Below are 24,927 nucleotides of genomic sequence, written 5' to 3' on the forward strand. Positions count from 1 at the left end.
GTGTTGTATCCAAATGCTGTGCAAGGATATATTAACTTGTTACTACTAAGCTGCCTGCAGTAGACTTATGTGGTTAGGCACAATCCTAATGACTTGAAATGGTGTAGCAAGGAAGCTGCTTGTCTGATTTTGTAATATAGATTGATTTGATCTGTTAATTCATAACTGCAGGATACTATTGTGTCTTATTCCAGGCAGAGTTAAGTATTTAAAGACAAGTCCAAGATAAATTTAGATGGCAACTTGGCTCCAATTTGGAATTATTTAACAAAGTGATTAGGTACTTGTCCTCTAGTCAGATAAGGTATGTTGAGATTTGGGCAAGAGCAGTATTATTGTTCTCCAAAATTTTAAGAGTGTTACATTAGATCTAGTCCCTTGTACTGAATTCACTGAGAATTTTTCCTGCTATCTGTCAAAATTACAAGGAATTTATTAAAGCAGTTAAACACTGCTTTTATAGGGGAAAAAAAACACAGGCTTAAGTATTATTCCACATTTTATTTTCTTTGTATCCTTTTTTCTCATGAAATTCAGTATGAAGTTGTTGCCTCCCATCCCTAGATTAATCTTGTAAAATAAATGGAATAAGATCCAAAATCACTCAGTGAGATTGCATGGCTAAGGGAAAACTTAAATTTGGGGTTGATCCTAGTCTTACACACACTGTACCACACACTTAACCTCTTATATGAAGAATAATACCAGACTACTAAACATCATTTTCTATTGGTGGATGAAATTTAAGAACAAGTAACACTGCAATATCTCAGTACAGCTATACTGTTTCCCCAGCTTGCTTGTATCAGCTTTAAGGAGCAACATATCTCAAAGCAACTTTTGGACTTCAAAAGCAAAATGCTGCATATCCCCCATGTCAACACTTTGATTCAAGTATTTCTACAAAAAGACACATGACTTTAGCTACACTTCATACATTTTTAGGATTGCAGGGATTCTACAGAAAAGGCAGGAATTTGCAATAAATAAGTTGCAGTGCTTTTTAAGGGATGCTGTATAGTTTAATGCTTAGCATGGCTACAGTATTTCCCCAGTTGTCTGATTGCATTTCCTTGCCATTTTTTATAGTCCTTCCTATTGGCCACTGTATTCCTATAAACTGAATAAATTATAAAAGGTGAAGTATCCTTCTGTGTTGAGAACAAACTTTTATTGAAATAAAGCTTCAATAGCTACTTTGACACAAATTCATTTCTTTGGTTAATTGTAGAGACTATTTTAGCTTCATTCCTTAAAAACTGCCATTAACTGCAGACTTAATCTAGGATCTCATATAGTGATAGAATATATATTGCCACATCTATCAAGCTGTTTTTTTTTTTAATGTGAAAGGGTTCTGCAAACCAAGCTTGAAAAGCGAGTTGGTTCATAAATCACTTGAAGTTGGAGAGGTCTGGCTCACCCTTTCTGATACAAAATCCATGGGGGGTCTCACTGTTGATAAATCTGGACCTCAGTATTGTATGCCAAAATGAACACATTCAATTTAAAGGGCCAATTTACTATATTTGGGAAAGGTGGGATTGGCTTCAATCAATTTTAAGATTGGCACTGAGACTGATTTAAGTAGTAGATTCTCTCCTCAGCCTTTATATTGAACCCTTATTTCTGGGGTTATGCCATCTATGAAATACCACCTAAAGATTAGAGATTACTGTGGAAGTGGTCTGGCCTAATCATAAAATTGAGGGCTGGAATTTGATGTGCTTTATTTTATAATGGATTCATTCACTGCAAATCTGGTTCTAATGAGAAATCTGTCTCAAGCCCTTTAAGCATGCTAGGTAATGTTGCAGCATATCTATTCACCATATGAACTCTATTCTGTTTACAATTAGAAAATTAAGCCACATACTGAGAATTATTCTTTTAATTATCCTAAAGAAAAAAATAAATTGGTGAGATAGATACGATGCCATTACAATATCAGTTCCTAATTACACCAGAGTAGATCGTGTGGAAAACAGTTCTAAGCTGTTAAATGGCAAGCAAATTGTGTATATAGTATTGAGTTGTTTTGAGCTGATTTACATACACCTAACTGAAATCTAGCAATGCATTAAGGATATGCAACCATTCAGAACTATCAGTATATTTACATTATATCTTTGGCTCTGCCTCTTCCTGAGTCTGTATGGCACCAGAAAATGGTTGAATTAAAGAGGTGATGACACAATGTTAACCATTTGAACTATCCAGTGTGCTCAACATTAGTATTCCATATTTGGAATTTTAGATTCTGGAATAGTGGAAACTGCATTGCCAAATATCTACGATCAGATTATTATGTCTCAGTAATACCTGAATTGTCAAGGAACACTGCCACAGACCACCTTAATGAAAGTCTTCACGATTTTAAATTAGGACTTCACTTTCTATTTACAGTAGTGGCCAAAATTGTGGAAACCTTTTGGAAAATATTTTCTAAAACTAGCTAATAACATCACTTTTTTTTGGAGTAGTACCATAAAATTATATATCAATGGAAAGATAATTTAATCAAGAATGTAACGCAATAACTTTTATGAAGGATTTGCTATAAGAATAGCAGTTACAGTATAAAAAAGAAAAGTGAAACATAGAAAAAACAAGATATACAAAAATTAACACATCAGTTAATACTTAGTTGGGTAACCTTTATCATGAATTATGGCCTTACAACATCTTCCTATGGAGTGAACCAAGTCTTTTAGTTCTGCAGCTGTTATAATGTGAAACCAAGATTGAATGATTGCTTCTATTAACTGGGTTTTATTGCTGGGTTGCTTCTGAATAACAAGTTTCTTTAGTCGGCTCCATAGATTTTCAATTGGGTTAAGGTCTGGGCTATTCCCAGGCCATTCCAGCAGTGGAATATGATTATCTTGAAACTGAAAAAAAATGTTAGCCATCAAACCTCAAAAATACACTTTTTCCAAAAGGTTTCCACAATTTTGGCTACAAAAGGTGGTAAACTGCAGATAGAGATGATAATATTCAATTTGTTGAGTGAACTTAAATTTTACTACTTTTCTACTATTAAAAGGGGACTTATCCAAATACTACTTTTTTAATGGCTTGGATGAAATTTGTGCTATAATTCGGATAATCAGAATTTGCTTAAATCAGTTAAAATAATTTTGCAAAATTAACTTGTAGCAAGATTTCATTTAAGATACAGAGAACTTGAAACATGTTGTGGTATTGTATTCATCTCCTGGGTACAGCAGGACATCTGGAAAAGTAGGCTATAAAGAAAAAAAAGACTTTAGGTAGAAGAACCATACTTGTACTCCAGGGGTGAAATGCTCCTGGTTTGGACCAGATCGCCCAATCCGGTAGTGATGGAGGCGGGGGGTTCACAGAACCGGTAGCAAAAATCCCTGCAAACCACCCTCCCCATGCCCAGCTAAGCCGCACAATCATCAGAGGCTTTTTTTTTTTTTTACTTTTAAAAGCATTTTTTCGGCCGAAGAGGGTGTAGAAAAAATACTTTTAAAAGTAAAAAAAAAAAAAAGCCTCTGCCGATCAGGCAACTCAGCTGGGATCGTCAGAGGCTTTTAAAAGCATTTTTTCTACAACCTCTTCTGAAGAGGTTGTAGAAAAAATGCTTTTAAAAGCCTCTGACGATCCCAGCTGAGTTGCCTGATCGGCAGAGGCTTTTTTTCTTTTAAATGCCTCTGATGATCCAAGCTGAGTTGCCTGATCGTCAGAGGCATTTAAAAGAAAAAAAGCCTCGGCTGATCAGGCAACTCAGCTGGGATCATCAGCCTTTTGAAAGCATTTTTTTACAACCTCTTCGCCGAAGAGGTTGTAGGAAAAAATGGTTTTAAAAGTAAAAAAAAAATTGGCCACGCCCACCCAGTCACATTACCCACCACCACCACCAAGCCATGCCCACAGAAATGGTAGTAACAAATTTTAGATTTCACCACTTGTACTCAATTGTATTTAAAAACAGCTTCAGAATACTTTGAACAGAGTTCAGAAGTTTTTCCAATCTTTATATTCTTTTCTGGAATGGAAACTGTTTCCCAAATGATTGGAATATTTGTGATCTTTTTCAAAACTGGTTTTTTTACATTTTATATAACAAAAATGAATTGTATGGAAAGATTGGCTTAAATGGACACATTTAATAGATAACTGCTTGATGGCTATCTAGTTTACTATCTGGTAGTCAAATTTGTTGGCATTAAGAGCTAGTCAAGATATAGAGAAATCACATGATTCTCCTTTGAAGATCATATCAGATTTCAACTGGAGGGATCGCTTTTTGAATGCAATTTAAAATTGGGGGGAGGAGCAGCATATAAAGATAATTCTATTGTATGACAATGTAAGATTTCTCTTCAACTCCAAACGGAACAATAATCATTTAATCTATAGCTCAACCCATTATACCCCAATGACAAAGGCTTCAATGTATTCGGGTCCAAGACTATTATGTAGAGTCTTCTAACATCTAAGAAAATGTACCTGATTCATGGCATTTGGCCAGTTTTGTGTTTCAAGGCAGAAACCAGAATGCTTGAAGTACACATGGCCCTCTTTACCCTTTAGAGTCCCATCCAGGAAATTCCCTGTATAAAATTGAACACCAGGTTGAGTTGTATAAACTTCTATCATTCGGCCACTAGGAGGATGATAAGCTCTGAAAAAAGACAGTAGATGGTTACTAAACGATCTTTTACATATACTCCTTGCAGAAACTCCATTTTTGTCTTTTGATGAAATGTTAAACTTTTTAAATTTAAATGTTAACTGCCTTAGTCTAACTTACTTCACAGGGTTTTTGGGGGGATAAAATGAGTTCACTCATCCACACATGCCATTTGAGCTTTAGAGAAAGATGTGGTAATTTACAGTAAATAAAAAGAAGTCACCCTTTAAAATATAATATGTGAACCTTATTTTCAGGTAAGTGGATATATGATTGCAATCTTGGATTTGTTGCCACAAACATATTACTATTTTACATAATTTTAAGAGATCATAAAGTATTTACGAATTAAATTATTTTCTTGAAAAATACAGCTGTATCTCTTCATTTTAAATAAATGATTTGATGCTACCGCTTTATATTGCACTGGTGATACCATACTTGGAATACTTTGTAAAGTTTTGGTCACCACAATACAAAAAAGATGCTGAGATCCTGGAAAGTGTACAGAGAAGAGCAACAAAGACGATAAAGAGCCTTGAGGCTAAATAGTACAATGAACGGTTGAGGGAGCTAGGCATGTCTAGTCTTATCAAAGAGAAGGATTAGCAGGGACATAACTTATCTACCAGTACTTCAGAAGCTGTCACAGAGAAAAGGGGATTGACTTACTCTCCAAAACACCAGAGAGCAGACAAGAAGTAATGAGTGGAAGCTTGTTAAAGAGAGATACTAGAAGAAAGAAATTTTCTGACAGTCCAAACAAATAATCAGTGGAATAGCTTGCTTCTTGGAGCTGTGGGTGCTCCAACATTGGAGGTTTTCAAAAACAGACTGGACAAACATTTGACTGATGAAAAAAGGCTGCTCCCTTCAGCAGGGAGTTGGACTAGAAGACCTCTGAAGACCCTTCCAGCCTATGATTTTTATGTTCTATTTAAATAATACAGACAGGCCAAAGTTGCCATTATAAAGTAGATATGAATCTCGTCATACACAACAGAATCAAATGAGTATTAATCTCTCAATATCAGTTGAGAGCCTTATTTACATAATCCTTAGTTTTGTGAAAATACGAGCAAAATCCTGAATCACTTTAAAAGTGCTTTAACACATTCGAAATCATTGTGATCAAAAGAACAGTATTAATAAAAATAAACACTACCTGTTTCCCCCCTTCCAATCTTTGATTTAAAAAAATCCACATTCTAAAGGGAATTGAAGCAGATTACTCAGTAGAACTGTGTTGTGTTTTGTATGTAAAGGGTGGGGGGAAGTGCCTCAAAGTATAAAAGCCTTGCATAGCACTTCTTGGCACTCTCCTTAAAACAGTGCCATCTTTTCCTGAGGTTCATGTGGTGGCTGCTGGTCAACAGCAGGAAAAGTGCCTTTGGTTTAAGGAATTCAGGCTGGATCCACATGCAACCTACATGCACCAACATTTCCCCCTTGAAATAAGCAGTGCAGCTTTCTATGTAGCTATGCTACAGTACATTTACAGCATTCTCTGTCCAACCAACAGAAGCAAATTATGTTGTAATATGACAGAACTATCGCTGTGATGATAATTTCAATGTGGACCAGAATAATGTCAGACTCAGCTTTTAATAAATTTAAGATCTGGTTCAGATGACTCATTTTATCACATAAAGTCATAGTAGTGATGATAGCAAATATAGGATTTATGATTTTGCTCAGCTGAAGTTTTTGATGTTGCTTGTTAACTATTATTTTCTGTGCTGCTATATTCTTATGAAGAATGAAAGGCAGATAAAAAGTAAGGTAAGTATAAAAATGTGGAAAAGGAAACTTAAGGTTATGATTTCCAATGGTAGTTTTACGTTTCCCTGTCATTACACTGGCCTTAACAATAAATTCGAAAGAAAGGCGTAGATCTCAATGAAGCTCAAAGAACATCTTTGATGAACCTCCATGACATTTAAAATATGAAAATACCTTTTATTACAAATTATGTTCCAAAATTGACTTCTATCAGATAAAAAAACATTCTTCTAACTTCTCTGATAACCAATCTCCTTGTCAGCTTTCTGACAGTAAAATTAATCCTCTTGACTGTTTTGCTGTATTGTCTTCCTTTTTTTCCTTTGGAGGTCGGGACCCTAATTTTAATGAATTTAAATTGGCATTTCGAGGTATATACTGTATTTTAATGAAAAACAGTATATTAATAATTTGAATCAATCAAAAAAGAAAAGCATAAAGCAAAGTTAGAGTGGAATTTCCACAACTACCACATATAAATGAATGAAACCAAATGTTTACCTGGCACAGAAATGTGGTTCTTTTCTCTGGACCAAGCAAAAGTTGTGATCAAATCCATTCAGCTGAAACTTCTGCAAATGTCTCCCAAGTTCTTTAGGCTTTCGCAGGTCAAATGGAGTATCCTGCACTGGTGTGATCTTTCCTGATTGGCGAGAGGAGAACAAGTCAAAAGAGGAGTGAGGATATGAAGGAACTGATGTAGCCTGAAATGTTCAGGTGTATAATTATAAAAACATGAAAGGACATGAAACATAAATACTGTATATAGTGGCTGTTGGCTTTTCACAGTTGCTATTGTTAAGACAATAATCCCTGCACTAAATACACTAATATGCACTGTGGTTTTAAAGCTTCCTAAAAATTATTTTCAGCAAGTACTTTCACATCACACAGTTTTTTATTCACTCCAGCTCTAAACCCTAAACCACTCCCAAAATAGTTTGAAATCAATCTTCAGTTCTCTTTATTTCTGCCAGCCTCAGAGAGTCAGTTTGGTCTAGTCTAGTGGTTAAGGCAGCAGCCTAGAAACCAGGATTCTATTCTGAAAGTCAGTTGGGTGACTTTAGGCCAGGCACTCTTTCTCAGCCCACCTACCTCACAGGGTGTAGTGGAGAAAATAGGTTAAGAGAGTAGTTTCATGTATATTGAGTTATTTATAAAAGTAATAAAGGCAGCATATAAATAAATATTGCTGAGAGCAGGCAGGAGTTACCTTGAGCCAATTAGTTCTTCTAGCTGATTTATATAGTTAAAAAAACCCTTGGTGCAAAGTGTCCTACCTTCTTGATCCATCACAATTCTTAAAGTAATAGCCAGTCATCCCTACTCCAGACATAGAAAAAAATAATTTGCTGGCAAACAGAACTTTCTACATTATCAGGACCTGTGTGCATTTGTCATGTTAGTTATGAGAGAAGGTAACCATTCCTGTGTCAGAGGAATGGGAAGTCCTGATCCATACGCAGCACAGCTACCTCTTTTGAAATCTGAAGAGAGTCGGTACTGTAAATTCACCTAAACCTCGGTCCTTAGAACAATATACTCCAAAGGCATGAGTGGAGTACAAATAAAAAATCAGGAATGCCATTATTTCCAATTAAAAGATTTTAAATAGGTCTGAGATCCTAGAGACCCATTGCAAATCCTGTTCACTGGCATAGATATACCATAATCTGTACAGGCATAATACAAGTTTCTACGTTCAGTATGATTCTAAGAGCAATATTGTCCATTGTGGCCTTCTTTCAAAGCACCATTGCACCTATTGTCATGTTTCCTTTTATAATGAACTGAACTTCTAGCATAGCATTCCCAATCTGATACTCCTATGTCAGTGGTGAGATTCAGCCAGTTTGCACCACTTCGGGAGAACCGGTTGTTAACTTTCTGAGCAATTTTGCAAACTAGTTGTTGGAAGAAATCATTAGGGCAGAGAACCAGTTGTTAAGATTACTTGAATCCCACCACTGCCCTATGTTAGATTATCCTCCTCATTTGGCTTCAAAGGAGTTAGTTTCCCTAATGTACACTATGTGGGGAAACAGAGACAACCAGCACAGTCATTCTGAGTATTAAGGTATAGAAATGGCAAGTTGAGAATCTGTAAGAGGTGACAACAGTTTATGGTATTTGTTTTGAAAAGCAAAACTACTGAATATCTGCCCATCTGGGAACCAAAGGCTGCATTCTTAGTTCTGCAGATCCACAGCAAAGAATGTGTGTGTGTGAGAGAGTTAATAAACAAACAAACAAACCTTACCTCTGGATATAAATTACAAAGTATGGGCTCAGGCTATGTGTTCTAATTTCTGCAATGTTGCGATAAATTTGATAGTCATTACCTCAATAATTCCCCTATAATTCCAGTTTGGTGCAATATATAACCTGTTAATTGGTTATATTGGTTAATTGGTTAATTTGGAAACAGGATCTTAAAATTTAAAAGAAGCCCAATATTTTTCTCCCTAGAATACAGCTTCACCTTCAAAGACACTCAGATTAACCAACCTGTTGGAATCAGAGTTTCATCCACTGGCAAGTAACAATCTGCCTCTATGGTAAATTCATGGTCATAGATATTAGATGAACCCTGAGTCATGAAAAAAAAATACTATAATACTAGATACAGAAAGATAATAATATATTGGTTTTGTTCTGACATGGATCTCATTTTTTAATATATTTTTTACTATGAAGTTTGTTACAATGGTAAAATCTATATAATCTAAACTTTAAAAAATAGAAAAAAGGGAAAAAAGAATAAAGAAAAATAAACATTTTACTTCCAACCTTCATCACAGAAGTGGACAGATTTAGTAACTCTTCATCCCCTACAACAGTGCTTCCCAAGCTTTTTCTTTCATTACCAAAATCCACTTATAAGAAAGCGCTATCAAACTTGGGGGACCAGCCATAAATCCCTTCCATCAGCACCAGAATAACTTCAAATGGTTGCTGAATGGCCACAATTGGGGACCATTTGTATTATAAAGAATATAATTCATATTTATGTCATTACAACAAATTACCTTTGGCAATTTCATCTTTTTTCATCTGAATGGGAATTCGTCGGGAGAGTTTTGAATATATTTTTGTACACATTGCAATCTTTAACACAATCTACATGTATAGTTTTCAAATTCGCTTCACAGCCAAATTCAAAATGTTCCAAAATGTAACATTGAAAATGTAAAAGTTGGATTTTGTCCAACTTGGGATGTTTTCCCCCAAAAAAATAGATTCCCCAAAGGATCTATTCTCATGCTTTAAGATCAATAAAATGCTACAACCCCCTTGGTTACTGTAGTACAAGGGTGTCAAACATACAGCCCCAGGCCAGATACAGCCCGCTCAGGCCACGCCTACCCTGGCTCTGCAAGGGCAAAAATAATTCCGATACATCACAATATGGTCCACGATGCAATCGGGTTTTATTGACACCCCTGCTGTAGTAGATTTCAGCAGAAACATGAAAAATAACTATATAGAAAAGGGCTTCAGCAGTTAAAAGAAATGTAGGATCTATCTCTTTTCTTGCCAACATCAGTAATGGTTATGAAACTCACTTACCTGACCCCCAAGATTGAAGTAAGCGTGGTTTGTTAGATTGACTGGTGTAGTCTTACTAGTTTGAGCTCTGTAATTAATTGTTAACTCCCCATCTTTGAGTGTATATGATATCCATACTTTCAGCTCACCAGGATATCCCTCTTCACCATCTGGACTTATTCTGAAAAAGCGGACACCATCTGGCAGGATTTCAGGCAACCAGATAGCCTAAAATACAATTTGATGAGTTTAAAGAATAAATAAATCTACTTCGACTGGACCAGTTTTCAAATACTGCCCAAATGTGTTCAGACTTCTAGAATTTCCAATCAGCAAGAAATTATAGCCCTAACATAACTGAAGGCATCGCACTGGGAAAAGCTGTGGTATCTGTACAGACACTTGTGTGAAGATCTTGAAAGAGATTACTTATTCTAAATATAGGTCCTGAGGTTTATACTCAATTGTTTTTTACTCTCAGACAATTTATTTTATTTATTTATTTATTTATTTGTTTAAATTTCTATACCGCCCTTCTCCAAATAGGACTCAGGGCGGTGCACAGCCTAAGTAAAAACAAAGCATACAAAATTTAAAAAACAGTATTAAAATAATTAGATATTCTGGCCGTAAATTAAAACAACCCAATTTAAAACCAATTTAAAATTTAGCTCAAGCCAGCCCAGCTAGTTGAAATAAATAAGTTTTCAGGGCCCGACGAAAAATCCGGAGGTCTGTTATTATACGTAACTCCGGGGGAAGGTTATTCCAGAGGGTGGGCGCCGTCACAGAGAAGGCTCTCCCCCTGGGGGTCGCCAGCCGACATTGTCTGGCGGACGGCACCCTGAGGAGGCCCACTCTGTGCGAGCGTACTGGCCGGTGGGAGGCTATTGGTGGCAGTAGGCGGTCTCGTAAGTACCCCGGCCCTAAGCCATGGAGCGCTTTAAAGGTGGTCACCAACACCTTGAAGCGCACCCGGAAGACTACCGGGAGCCAGTGCAGCTCGCGCAGGAGAGGTGTCACATGGGAGTGCCTCGTCGCCCCCATAATCCCCCGCGCGGCCGCATTCTGGACCAGCTGGAGCCTCCGGGTGCACCCCAGGGGGAGCCCCATGTAGAGAGCGTTGCAGTAGTCCAGGCGGGAAATGACTAGTGCCTGAGTGACTGTGCGTAGAGAGTCCCGATCTAGAAAGGGGCGCAACTGGCGTATCAGGCGAACCTGATAAAAAGCCCCCCTGGCCACGGCCGTCAAATGGTCTTCTAAAGACAGCCGTGCGTCCAGGAGGACGCCCAAGTTGCAAGCCAATGAAATAGTATCTAATAAATGAAGTCTTCTCCCATCAGAGCGAAGATTCTGAGCCAATGGACAAATCCAGTTGGTGAAGAAGGCAATTTTCTAAACATAAACTTTTAAACCAAGGTAGAACATAAAGAAGTCTACAAACATATTGAGAAATGCATATCCTTTAAATGCACTAAATTATAAAAGATAAAGATAGTTTACTGTATTTTAATTAATATGTGTTTTAATATAATACAATAGTGGCCTCAATTTTTTAAATATTACAAACATTTGATTCAACTAGGAATTAACAGGAGAACTAAAGGTAAATGATTTTCAAAATGTTAGCAATGTTTTAGTAAGAAACAAAATAAAACAGTATCAGTTATTTTACTAGATATAAAGCATACTGTGATTAGAATATATAGAAAAAATACATGAGCTAGAGCAGTTGGTCATACAACTAATGGGAGAGGGGGGCAATAACAGACCTATTCTTAAGTAGTGCTCAAGATTTTGAACCTAGAACATAGGGTTATGAGAGAAATATATGTATTCAAAACATATTGGAAAATGACCATAATAAAATAAAATTCACCTTCAGAGAAGCAATAACCTAAAAACACAATCATATTTGACTTCAAAATTTAGAAGGCTGATAAAAAGCAAACCCAAAGAGAAAGCCCAGTGTATTCATAAATTTAGGAAAATGTCCCCAAAATGAGACTGCACGATTGAGTAGCACTATAAAGTTATGAGGCCTAAGAAAAAAAATGATTTAAGAATAGTTTTTTCTTGGGCTTCATAGCTTTCTTTACTTTTCTTCATTAGAACTGGTCTTTCACTTTAAGAAATGAAAGACCTGTCCTAATTAAAAAAATGAGTATAAACTCTGGCAAAAGAAATACAAATGAAGTTGAGCTGTTCTCAGGAAGGATACTAGATGAACTGAATGATATAGTGGTGACAAGAGAAGAAGATCTTACTAACAAATTGAACATCAACAACTCACCAGGCCATGTTATCATTCATCCAAGGGTTATTAAGTTGCTTAAAGCTGAGACTGTGGATCTGCTAAGTAATATAGGCAACCTGTTCTATATTTTTGGATGAATGATCAAGGTAATTACAGGCATGTCAGTTTAAGATCTATTCTGGGGGAAGTAGTGGACATTGCTAGATAAAATTACCAAGCATTTGAAGACACAGACCTTGCTCAAGGATACACAACATGGCTTCACTAAGGTAAGTCCCTGTCTAATTAATCTATTATAAGGTTTTTTTGAGGATGTTAATAAACATATGCAAGGAGAAGTTAGTTGACGTCATCTCCTAAGGATTTTCAAAAAAGAAAATCTCCTTAGATTTTCAACTACCCAATCACTTATGGTGATATGGGTGATGTGTAAATGTGATAAATCAATGAAATAAATAAATAGGCCCTTCATAAAGTCTGTTATCAAAGACTTCTCAATGAACGTAAGAACTATGGAACAAAAAGAAAGGGATAAGCAACTGGCCAAAGAATACAAGAGTAGAATAGGAGTAAATGGGGGGATACTGGGATTCCACCCCCACAAATTTCACCCCACAAATAGCTACTGCTCTTGGCAAGATTCTAGAACTTGCTCCCTTGCTATTCAAACATAAAGGGAGAGAAGTTGCTTTCTCTTAGATCTTTAACCCCTGGCCGTCATAGACTTCCTTCCTGGACATGGAAGGGTTTAGATTACATGTCAATTTTGTATGTCTTTTGATCTAAAAGATTTGTAGGAACTTGCATTGCTAGAGTTGCCTGTATACACTGGTATCTGGCACCATTACCTAACAAAGTAAGATCCAGCTTGATTATTCCACACAATGAAGAGAAAAAAACCAGAATAATATCATCTGTCTAATTTATCATTAACTGTTCACTAGCAGATCTACCTTGTCAAACCCTTTGACTCCTCCATGCAAACTGTTGGAGCCGTCATTGATGGCCAGTTGGTATTCATGTCCTTCCACTGTAAATTTCCCTTTGGCAATTCTGTTAGCAACCCGCCCAATGATAGCTCCAAAATAAGGGTGCTTGCTGAGGTAGCCTAAGAAAGAGAATAAAAAAGACCAACAGGATAATATACCTTTTAGAATTTAGTGTAAAGTTAGTCAGATTTAAAAGACTGCTGAGAGCATTCTTTCTTTTGTGTGTGACCCAATAAATTCTAATTGAGCAATATCTTATGAAAGAAGGGACTCATTTATTAAGATTTCTCTGTTTCTTTCAGTGCAGGTGCCAGTGCTCTGTGCACAGCCTGCTACACTGAAGTTAATATCTATTGGTATATATACTAGCAGTGTTTATCAACCTTGGCAGTTTTAAGCCATGTGGACTTCAACTTCCAGAATTCTTTAGACAGTATTCTATCTAGGGAATTCTGGGAGTTGAACTCCATACAGCTTAAGGCTGTCAAGATTGAGACACCTGCTGTCTGGTAATGTAGTGTATTTTAGTGTTGAGCTCAGATCCACATACTTGGGCCATTCATTCTTTTCCAGCTAAATTTAGCACCCCCCCCCGTTTAAAAAAAAAAGGGGGGGGTAAACATAGAAGAGTGTGTTTTTGACAAATGGCAGTCCTATACTGTATATGAACGTATGAAATGACAAAAAATATATATAAATTCTTCAAAAAGCACATTTTCATTTACACAAGATTGCTTTGAAGGGTTTTTTTTAGTTGATTCTCTTCCTTTCTCCAAGACTGATTCCAGTGGTGTTCAGGGAAGGGGAGAGATCGCTCCATAGGCCCCTTCTTTGTGGGATACTACAGGGTTGTATTCTGTCTCCTCACCTTTTCAACAGATACCTGAAACTGGTAGATGAAGACATTTGCTGGTTTGGGGTTTGTTATCATCTGTCTGTTGATGATGCCCAATTATATATTACAACCCCAGGTGGCCAAGTAAACTCTTCAGGTTTTGTCCTAATGCCTGGGGACTGTGTGTGTTTGGAATGTAGCAGTGTGGGAGTTAAGGGCATGCCTTGGTATGCCCATGTAACATCTCTGCTTTATGAACTGCACTGCTTGCCAGTTTTTTTCCAGGTGTGGTGCAAGGTGATAGCATGAGGCCCGGTTACTTGAGGGACTGCCCCATCTCCCATAGTGTCTGCACAGCCATTTTACTCTAACAGGGTTGGCACACTCTGGGTTCTATTGATTAAAAAATGCCATCTATCATCTTCTCTGTAATATTGTTGCCTGGCCTCAACCCAAAATTGTTAAGAGTCAGGGGACATGATGATGATGATGATGATGATGATGATGATGATGATGATGATGATGATAACAACAACTTTTTACCAGTCCCAGACTGTGAATCAAATTGGAGATTAACAACAACAATAATAATGCCATCTTTTTGTGATAAGCTGTTTTGTGAAACCATATCAAAACAGAACTAAAAATGATAAAAATAAACCCTCTCTACAAGGTTAACATTATCTTTAAGCATTTGAAATCTTCTCTTTCAAAATGTCCTTTTATGTATTAATTATTTATAATTAATATAAATAATGTTAGGATAATTTTAAGAATAGTAATGAGCACTTTTTCTACATTAAACTCACTTCGGAATGTAATAAACAGTGGAATTTCTTCTTTTTACATATTAAGGAACAAAAATTTATTTATTTATTCATTTATTTATTCATTCAATTTGTATGTCGCCCCTCTCCAAAGACTCAGGGCGGCTCACAATGCATTTAAAATCATTATTAAAAACATTTAAAAATTAAAAACATTAAAAACATTAAAACTCATTCACACCATTCATGGCCGGATCTCGCCGGATCACAAGAGCAAGATCAACGGCCCCAGGCCAGCCGGAAAAGCCGTCTTCACCACTTTTCGGAAGGCCAATAGGGTAAGGATGATCTGGACCTCAGGAGGTAACTGGTTCCAGAGAGCTGGGGCAGCCACAGAGAAGGCCCTCCCCCGCGGGCCCACCAGCCAGCATTGTTTAGCTGACAGGACCCGGAGGAGACCAACTCTGTGGGATCTTACCGGTCATTGGGAGTTATGAGGTAGAAAGCGGTCTCGAAGATACCCTGGCCCTGAGCCATGTAGGGCTTTAAAGGTAATAACCAACACCTTGAATTGTGACCGGAGACCAATAGGGAGCCAGTGCAGCTCGCGGAGAATTGGTGTAATGTGGGTGTACCTAGGTGCACCCATGACAGCTCGTGTGGCTGCGTTCTGGACTAACTGTAGTCTCCGAACACTTTTCAAGTGTAGAGCGGGTTGCAATAATCTAACCATGAGGTGACAAGGCCATGAGTGACCGTGAGGAGAGCCTACCGATCCAAGTAGGGTCGCAATTGGTGCACCAGGCAAACCTGTGCAAACGTCCCCCTAGCCACAGCTGACAGATGTTGCTCTAATCTTAGCTGTGAGTCTAGGACACCCAAATTTGACATCAAATTTGACAAATCTTTCACAATAATTTGTTAATCATTGTGAAAGAATGAAACTGTGTCTCTTGCAATGGAAAACCACAGTTGCTATCAATCATTGCAAAAGAAAGATTATCAAAATACAATTCTGTTTATAGTAGTGTAGTTATGTTAATCTGGTTCAAGAAAAACAATCTAACTTTTAAAGCAAGTTAGAGGCTAACTACATGATTCTGGGATATTCTTTTATGAACTACTTCCATCAGATATGATTAGTGAAGCTTATTATCATAAATGTTTCATTCCTTATGGTCCACAAAAAAAATTACCTTGGTATTTAGCTTCTTATGGACTTAGTCACTAAAGCCCCCAACAGCAGTTAGCCAATATATGTTTCAGCTTTTACTAGGCTCTGAAATAGTCCCATCTCCAACACGTAATATGGGAGCTGCTGATTGATAACCATATACTTCCAGACTGGGCAGAATTACCACAGCTGTCCAAGGGTATTGGGCTATAATTTCCATGATACCCAAACAGTGTGAATGCAATTGACTGGGGTGGATGGGGTCAATGGGGGTTGTAGTCAATATAATTGGAAATAATTGGTTTGGACATGACTGTCATATTTCTGCAGCCTTTGAATTGATTTCCTTCTCTAATTTTCAAGCTTAGAAGGTTAGTTAGAATACAAAGGGAAACAGCGTTCTATCTGCTAAAGATATCAGCCTTTTTACCTTCCTGTGAAAAGGAAACACTCTTGTAAAAATTACTATAGTTTAGTTAATTAAAAGAGCTGGAATGTACCAATTTATGAACTGAACTCATCCATAGCGAAGTTGTTGACTTAGAAAAACTCAGCTCTTATGCTGATTGTTCTCCCCATATACTTAAGTCTTTGTAGTAAATAAACGTGATCATATATGTTGCGGCCTTACCACCTGTTGTAGATGGGACTTCAACCAAACTTCAAGGTTTACCTGTCACAACTATTTGAAATTGGGGCAGTTGCCACTGTAAACTTGCAGGAACCAAAATGTAAAACTAGTGGCTGGCTTTGATTTCACATATAAATTTCCTCAAACCACGTACTGAATTGAATACTTTATTTGGCCAAGTGTGATTAGATACTCTAGGAATTTGTCTCAGGTGCAGAAGCTCTCAGTGTACATGCAAAGCAATAGAATAATGACCATCGTAATCACAATAATAATAAGAGGGAGGAATAAGGAGGATAATAAAATGGATAAATAATAATGCTACAGCCATACTACTTGGGTAAATACACATAGACATTAGACACCACTGTGAGAATTAGGTATTCAGCAGAAAGATAGTCTGAGGGAAAAACCTGTCCCTGTGTCTAAATGTCTATGAAGATTCTCAGTCATCCAGGTCATGATGGTCCCTAAGGTGCTTTTTCAAAAGGAACTGAAGAAGCTTCTTGGATGAGAAGCAGTGGTGGGTCGCCTCCGGTTCGCACCGGTTCTATAGAACCAGTAGTAAAACTGGCGGGAGGCTCTGCCCACTGACCCTGACATCATCAAAACGCTTCTGCACATGCGCAGAAGCTTCTGCGTTTGTGCAGAAGAGCACGCATGCGCACATGCGCAGCCCCATTGCAAACTGGTAGTAAAGTAAGTAGAACCCACCCCTGATGAGAAGCAATATGTCTTCAACTAAAAGCAAAGAAAGTCCAATTCTCTTTTGAAAAAGCACCTTTGAGATATCACTGTGTCTACTTGTTTTGCCCTGCAATACTCTGTAGCACCATCCCAAAAGAAGGAGTTGAATCAGTTTATGTCCAAGATATGAGGAGTCTGGAGGTATTTTCTCAGCTCTCCTTCTGACCTGTGCAATATACATGTGTTCTATGGTTGGAATTATTCTTCTGCAGTCTTAATTATCTGTTGGAGTCTGTGCCATATGGCAACTACTCTGAAGCCCACAAAAATTGTTAAAGAGTGACGCATATCAGAGAGACCTCAAGCAGTGGCACACTTCTACTATTCTTAATCTACTATTAATACTTAAGCTGGTTTTCTGAATGTGGCTTAATAGAGAAGTTTAATAGAGAAGAGAGAGCTGTGTAAGGGGAAGCATTCTATTTCTCAATTATGTTACTACATGCTTATGAAACTAAGCACAAAGAAACCACAGCAATATGTTCCTTAATTCTGTGAAGTCAAACATTTCAAAACAAGAACTGCAGTGCTTGAATTACTCATCTGTGAGGTAAAAGCAGTTTGGGGGCTGGGTTCCTTCCATAAATGAAAACAAACTCAATTAGGCAGCTACTTGTGAAAAACCTTCAATGATTTAAATGCAATGGGAATGAAATGTACCTGAAAAGACCAAGATTCCCTGTCTTCTTTCATTCCTCTTTCAACTTTGATTCATATCTAGTATTCAGGCACACTTAACTCCATTTTATGAATTCCCTTCCTAGGCATAACAATATATTTGATTGCATCTACTGCAATATGTATCTAGTAACCCAAGGCTGCATATTCTACCTATGCCTCTACAGATAAATGGGACTTTCTCTTGGAGATCAGGTGTCAGGTCACTGGTTCTACAGAAACTAAAATTTGTGTGCTAGGCCTCCTCTTGGTTTAGGGAGAACCTCAAAAAAGCACATTAAGGATGTAACTGAAAGCAGATTAGAATTCCCCTTTCGTAATAATCTTACAAAGTTCAACCAAACCCACCTTCCAAATGATCAAAGCCTAGAACAATGTCTGAAAACTTTCCGTCTCTGTCTTTAGTCTTCAAGGAAGTGATTATGCAGCCTAAGGATATGATTTCCACTTTGACTGTGTCGGATGCGAGAAGGAATTTTTCCACGGTTCCTCCGCCAAGAGGCAATTCACCAAAGGCTTCTTTCTTCACCTCAAGCATCGTTTCTTCCTCTTTGCGCTAGACGTCGGTCAGCAGCCAGACCCGGGAAGGGGAAATGAGGCGGACGTGGGGCAAACGGATTCCGTCCGCAATCAATTGTCCAACAGCTGATGTGGAGAGGCAAGAAAACTCGCTTTGTTAGACTTGCAGCCGACTGTGATGCATGCAGAAGCAAGTTTCTGAAGGCTGCGAAACTATGTTCCAAGGAGAATTCCACGCTCGGTTATTTAGCGCAAATTCACTTAATTCCCCGAGACTTCCTCCAGAGTAAACAGGAAGAGAACAATCCGAACACTCCGTTTCCTCGGTCCCTTTTGTTTCCAGCAAAACGTTCACCCCCCCCTCCTCCTACACGTCTGCGATCCAAAACATAGAACTCGAAAACTACCACCTACGCATTTGCAGACAAGGTGGAGAGAGGAAAAACCGAGAGAATGTCGCGATAAAAACTGAAGCATTGCAAGATGGAACTCGTAGTTCTTTCGGATTGCTACGTTGAAGCCCGGTCTATTCAGATGAAAAAAGTGGTACTTTGAAAGTAGAGCAAAATAGTTTTTCGCCTTTAGAACTGTAGGAAGTTAGCACCCACCCCTCTTCTGGAAGAGTGAAATTTTGGGAAATATGAAAAAGGCAGAATATTATATTTCCCTGGGATAAGCATGTTTTGAAGCAGCTCCCATCTTCCTGCCCCCATCCTTTGTCAATGGGCCATTAAGGCCTGGGCCAGTCTATTCTACATAACAAAGATCTACCTCCTTCAGGCAGAGCCATAGTAGGAATTGCCAAAGATCCAACAAGGATTAGCCCTCTACACAATAGCAGCAGAAACTCACCACATGTGACCTGGGAAGCACATGTGACCATCAGCCAGCAAGGCCCCCACCCCCTGGGAGTCTGACAACCAATCAGGATACTCTTTTGGGGCCCCAAGAAATGCAGAGCCAGAGAGAGCATAAAAACCCGAGGATTTTCTGTATCTCCCCCTTTTCTGTTCAGGAACTCAAGCCATGTGATCCTGTCCACCATTAAACCATCTTTCCAAGCAGTCTCCATGTTTCCAGTGTCTGTTTTCCCCACTTGGAGCAGAACCTAGAAGGATGTTTCTTCCAACAGAACGAAAAAGAAGGGCATCGATCATGTAGCACAGTTATCGAGCGCGAAATTAAACATTTTTAAATGTTTTATGATAGGGTCTTTATGTTTGGGACTGCACTTATCGGGAGTGAAAGGGCTATTTTAATTTTTTGAATTCCAAAAAAATTCAAACAGCTCTTCTGCCTAGTGTTCGGACATTCCTGATCTTGAACCAATATTTGCACTCATTCAATCATATGATCAAGGAGGAGGAAACTAAGAAAAAATAAGCGTGATGACGATGAAGAGGATGTGTTGTTAAGTCTGTATCAATTCTTAGCTATATACAGTAGGTGAATTTTCTGGATTTATTTATTTATTTATAAATAAATAAAATGAATATACTTTGTGATAAAATGACCGTCTGGTCCAAACAGTAGTCAAAGGGTCTTGATCACAATAGTCTATTTTAAATACAGTATATAGAAATTTGGATTTAACTCACTAAATTGACATGTCGTTTTTGTTTATTGCTTTTCTAGATGATTCCGTGTCTAGCTGTATGAGCAAAGTACAAATCCATTAAAAATATAAAACAATCAAGCAAAACTAAAACAACAAAAACAAAATAGAGATAACAATTACTACTTTTTAGTCTCTTATGCTTCAGAAATGAAAATATTAAATTCACAGTCACAACATAGCATTCCCTAGAGCTGACAAGTCAGGCTGCAGTCAAGGGTGGAAACTGGTTTTCTACAATGCTTCAGGGCAGGGGTGAAATCCAGCAGGTTCTAACAGGTTCTGGAGAACTGGTAGCAGAAATTTTGAGTAGTTCGGAGAACCGGCAAATACCACCTCTGGCTGGCCCCAGAGTGGGGTGGGAATGGAGATTTTGCAATATCCAATGCAATATTCCCCTGCCACACCCACCAAGCCACGCCCACCAAGCCACACCATACCACACCCGCCAAGCCATGCCCACAGAACCGGTAGTAAAAAATTTGGATTTCACCACTGTTTCAGGGACAGGTTAAAACAATTCTCTTTAAAATATTTAGTTAGCAATTATTTTAAAATACTGTAGCAAGTGACAATATATGTTGTTTTTCTGCTGGATTCTTTAAGAAATATATTGAATTGAAAAATAGAGTTGATGTACTCTTTTGGTTGAATCTGACTGAAATCTTACTTGTGGACAACAATACTGGGTATACCCGTTTATCTGATTTTTTAATATTATTTTTCTTTTCTTTTTTCTTTTGATGCCTTTGAATTAGTGTTGACTCCTATGATTGCTTGGACAAGTCCTACAGTTTTCTTGCAACATTTTGGAAGTAATTTGCCATTGTTCCTAGGCTGAGAAATCCTGATTGGCCCAAGATCACCCAGCTGGCTTGATGCTAAAACTAGAACTCACATTCTCCCAATTTCTAGCCTTATGCTTTAAGCACTATACCAAACCAGGTCTCCTACCTGCTTATTACAGAAAGGAAAGTTCTGGAAATTAAGCCCAGGCCTTCTATGGAGATGCAACTATAGGAAGTTAGCACCCACCCCTCTCCTAGGAAAATGAAATATTCTAGGAAATATTAAAAAGGCTGAATATTTTCCCTAAAGGAGAAACATGTTTCTAAAGACAAACTCAGAGCCTCAACTCCATGCCCCGCCACAGATATTTTGGTGCCAACCTATCTACAAGACAAAGGCTGGGCCAAATTATCTACAAAACAAAAGACATGGCCCACAGGACATGAGAGGATTAGCCCTCACTCAAGATCTAAACCAGGACAAAGCCATTAAGCCATAATAGGAATTGCCCAAAGCCCCTTCATTACATCATCACCTAGCAAGATTCAACCAGGCCTGGACTCAAGACAACCTACAAAGTTACCCCTGCATGGCCCTATGGGAGTCTGACAACCAATCAGAATACATTTCTTACACAGGAACAGGAAGCTCCAAGGCAGGGCCCAAAAGAGGGTATAAACCTCTCTCTCTCTCTCTTACCCATGTGCTCTTTTTTGCCCAGGAGCTCAAACCATGTGATCCTGTCCACCATTAAACCATCTTTCCAAGCAGTCTCCATGTTTCCAGTGTCTTTCTTCCAACTTGGAACTGAACCCAGATGGACATTTCTTCCAACACAACCATTAGGCTTAATTCTTTTCATGTACAAATGGAAATGTTTGTATACTGTTTGTAATATACACAAGTCTAGATGCATATTTATCTCTTGAAGATTTGCTCATCTTGTCACATATTTACTTTTACTATAAAATCAAGTATAGCATGTCTAATGAAATGAGAGGGGAGAAGACATATCTGTATATCACTGGATATGAAATCTCTCCCAAAACTACTTCAGCTCTCTTAAAAATAATAGCCTATTTCTATTCATTGTTATTTGTTATACAAAAAGGAATGCAGAAGATAAAGATCTTTTTTAAAATTCTCCTTGCTTCATAGTAACAAATAATGACCCTTTGCATAAATTAATGTACCTTGAAGAACTACATTTGCTTTTTCAAGAACTTGTTGTAACATGTAGAAAATTGCTTGCAACAGAACTGCCTCATGTTTTAAACACTCAGCAAATAATTTAAAAATAAATTCAGTGCTATATTCTGTTTGCATATTGGCTTGTGGTCTATTACTCACGAGCAGCTGAAAATAAAAAGTAGTTTTGTTAATCATCTTTATTTGGCATTTTAGATTTTAAAATGTGATACAGAAATAGTGCAGATTTTCTATCTCCTAAAGAATTAACATTCTCATCTACTTCATTCCAAAAGGACTCTCACCAGATAGTTCTTGATCTAAGGAGATAATAGATGTACTTGTTCATGCTGATTTTTTTTCCATATATGGACATCTTTCAGAGTTCAAAAATGAAACACCTACACTAGAATTAATTTCTTTTGGGGGCAATGATCTGCATATTCAGCAAAAAGCCTATATTATTACAAATTGTGATTGTTAAGTACTCCCTTACATTAAAAAAAACTTTAAAAGCATAGCTAAAAAAAATCTAATAAAACTTCGTAGAAAAAGAACATGGTTTACTTTCTTTGTCTTTTGTGTGCAGTTCTCCCAGCTTGATTTTTTAATCCATAAGAGTGGAGCATTATTATTTTCTTTTTAATTGGCAAAAAGCCCTTTTACTCCACATTTTTAAATTTACAGTTAACTATTACTGGATATGTTTTAAATTATTTCTTAAATACAATAACTCAGCCAAGCCTGTATTTCATTTTCTTTCTAATCTATCTAATGCATCAGTTATATGGCTACATATAACTCAATAACACACTCCCTCACAACTCAAAAATATTATAGGCGTTGCACTGCCCCAGACAGACCCAGTGTATAATCTGGGTTTTTTTCTTGGATTCACAATACCTGCTCGAGGGGCAAATGGCAATCATAGCTAGAAGGGCCTTTGCAACTGCAGGTTGTGCATTACTTACATCCTTTCCTGACCAACAATCTGTGCTCATAGTTATCCATGTCCTAGTTACCTCCTGTCTTGATTATTACAATGTGCTCTGCATTGGGCTGCCCTTGCAAAGTATCCAGAAGCTTCAATTGGTTCAAAATGTGGCAACCCACATGTTTTGTGCAAACCTAGATATGCTCCCTCTCTTGCGAAAGCTTTATTGGCTGCCAATTTGCTTCTGATTTCAATTCAAAGTGGTAGTTGTCACCTTCAAGGCCCTACCTAGCCTGGGACCAGGTTATTTTCCCAGATATATCTATCTGATGCACCAGAGCAGGGATGGATGGAATGTTATGGGTCCCCTTTCTTAAGGAGGTCCATCTAGTGAGACCAAGAAGAAAGGCCTTCTCTTGTGGCTCCCTCCTTGTGGAACATCATCTGTGCAGAAGTAATTTTGGCCTCCACTTTTAACACTCTTTCGAAAGGCCCTGAAGACATGTTCTAACAACGGGCGTGGGATCTGAGTAATGTTGAATCTATTAAGTGGCTGTCTGATTATTGTTGGGTTGGATTCTGCATTGGGATTTTATCTTTGTAAGTCTCTCAGAGCCACCAAGAGTGAGTTGGCTAGCTATATAGATTTTCTTAATAAAAAAAACATGTGCTATGGTATCATGTAGATACCTTGGTGGCACAGCAGACTAAAGCACTGTTAAGTAACACCAGCTGCCTGCAATTACTGCAAGTTCAAATCTCACCAGGCTCAAGGTTGACTCAGCCTTCCATCCTTTTGAGCTAGGTAAAATGAGGACCCGGTTTGTGGGGGCAATAAGCTGACTTTGTATAAAAAAGAACACCGCTTAGTGGGCCCCCGAAAGCCCTACTAAGCAGGTATATACAAAAGTATGAAGGCTATTGCTTAACGCATTGTAAGCCACCCTGAGTCTCCGGAAAAGGGCGGCATATAAATCGAACCAATAAACAAATAAACAAACAAACAAACAGGATACAAAATTGTCTGCCCCCTTAAGGAATTTACAGACTTAAGCGGATACAAGTTAATCACATGTATGATGGAACTACTGAAAAAACTAAAGAACATGCTGAAGGCATTGGCAACCCATTTTTGTCTTGGTGCCAAGAAAACTGCAAAATTGTATTTATGTAATTGCCAAAAATAGAGGGCTTCTTTACCATCACCTTGACTGTTAATTTATTAATAGCATTTCTCACCTGCCCCAAGCCAGTGAACTCTGGGCAGCAGTATAGTTTGGAGACTGCAAAAATTCAAGTTTGTCAGATTCTTAAGATTTTATTGTTGTGCTGGCTATTGGAGGAAATATTACTTGAGCAAATGTGGTTATGCTTGAATGCAGACATTTCCTTTAAACTAGCCTGTAGTGAGGTGAAACCATATGTGAAACCCCAAACCACTTGAATAATGCAATTTAGGAAAATACCCTTATAATGGAAACAACACCTTAAATACAAGATAAAATATTTCTATTACTTAATAATTCAGAATTAATATTTTCTCTGAAAGATGCCTAAGTTTATATTTAAGTATATGGCATAAACTTTTATTCTTTTCCTCCCTAAGAACAGTAGATGTTAAGAACCTGCCACAGTAAAACTCTTTGGGTTTGGGGCTAGATATATTTATTCACCTTGTCCAGTAATGATTTATAATTGAACTTTTAAAAATATAATATCTACAAGAGGATACGGTAAGAAGTCATTAAAGACTACGTTGCAGCAAAATAGAACTACAAAACCTATGTAGAAATATTAAATTTAAAGCAAC

General features: G+C 37.7%; 1 protein-coding gene and 1 long non-coding RNA gene across 2 annotated transcripts; one reads left to right on the forward strand and one right to left on the reverse strand.

Moving 5' to 3' along the window:
- Nucleotides 1–481: 481 nt before the first annotated feature.
- Nucleotides 482–19,450, reverse strand: GALM (galactose mutarotase). The gene is made up of 7 exons (XM_034427472.3): nucleotides 18,421–19,450; nucleotides 13,205–13,359; nucleotides 10,016–10,222; nucleotides 8,954–9,035; nucleotides 6,947–7,088; nucleotides 4,480–4,654; nucleotides 482–3,248 (listed from the first exon to the last, which is right to left on the reverse strand). The coding sequence occupies exons 1-7, from the start codon at nucleotides 18,608–18,610 to the stop codon at nucleotides 3,171–3,173; spliced, it is 1,029 nt and encodes a 342-aa protein (XP_034283363.2). The 5' UTR covers nucleotides 18,611–19,450; the 3' UTR covers nucleotides 482–3,170.
- Nucleotides 19,451–19,612: 162 nt separating this feature from the next.
- On the forward strand, nucleotides 19,613–22,320 carry LOC148116929 (uncharacterized). Its single transcript, XR_015731562.1, has 2 exons — nucleotides 19,613–20,033; nucleotides 21,717–22,320. It is a non-coding gene; the product is annotated as an uncharacterized LOC148116929 (long non-coding RNA).
- The last annotated feature ends 2,607 nt before the right edge of the window (nucleotides 22,321–24,927 follow it).

Source organism: Pantherophis guttatus, chromosome 1 (assembly GCF_059756535.1).
Source record: "Pantherophis guttatus breed Tessera chromosome 1, ASM5975653v1, whole genome shotgun sequence".
Taxonomy (NCBI): domain Eukaryota; kingdom Metazoa; phylum Chordata; class Lepidosauria; order Squamata; family Colubridae; genus Pantherophis; species Pantherophis guttatus.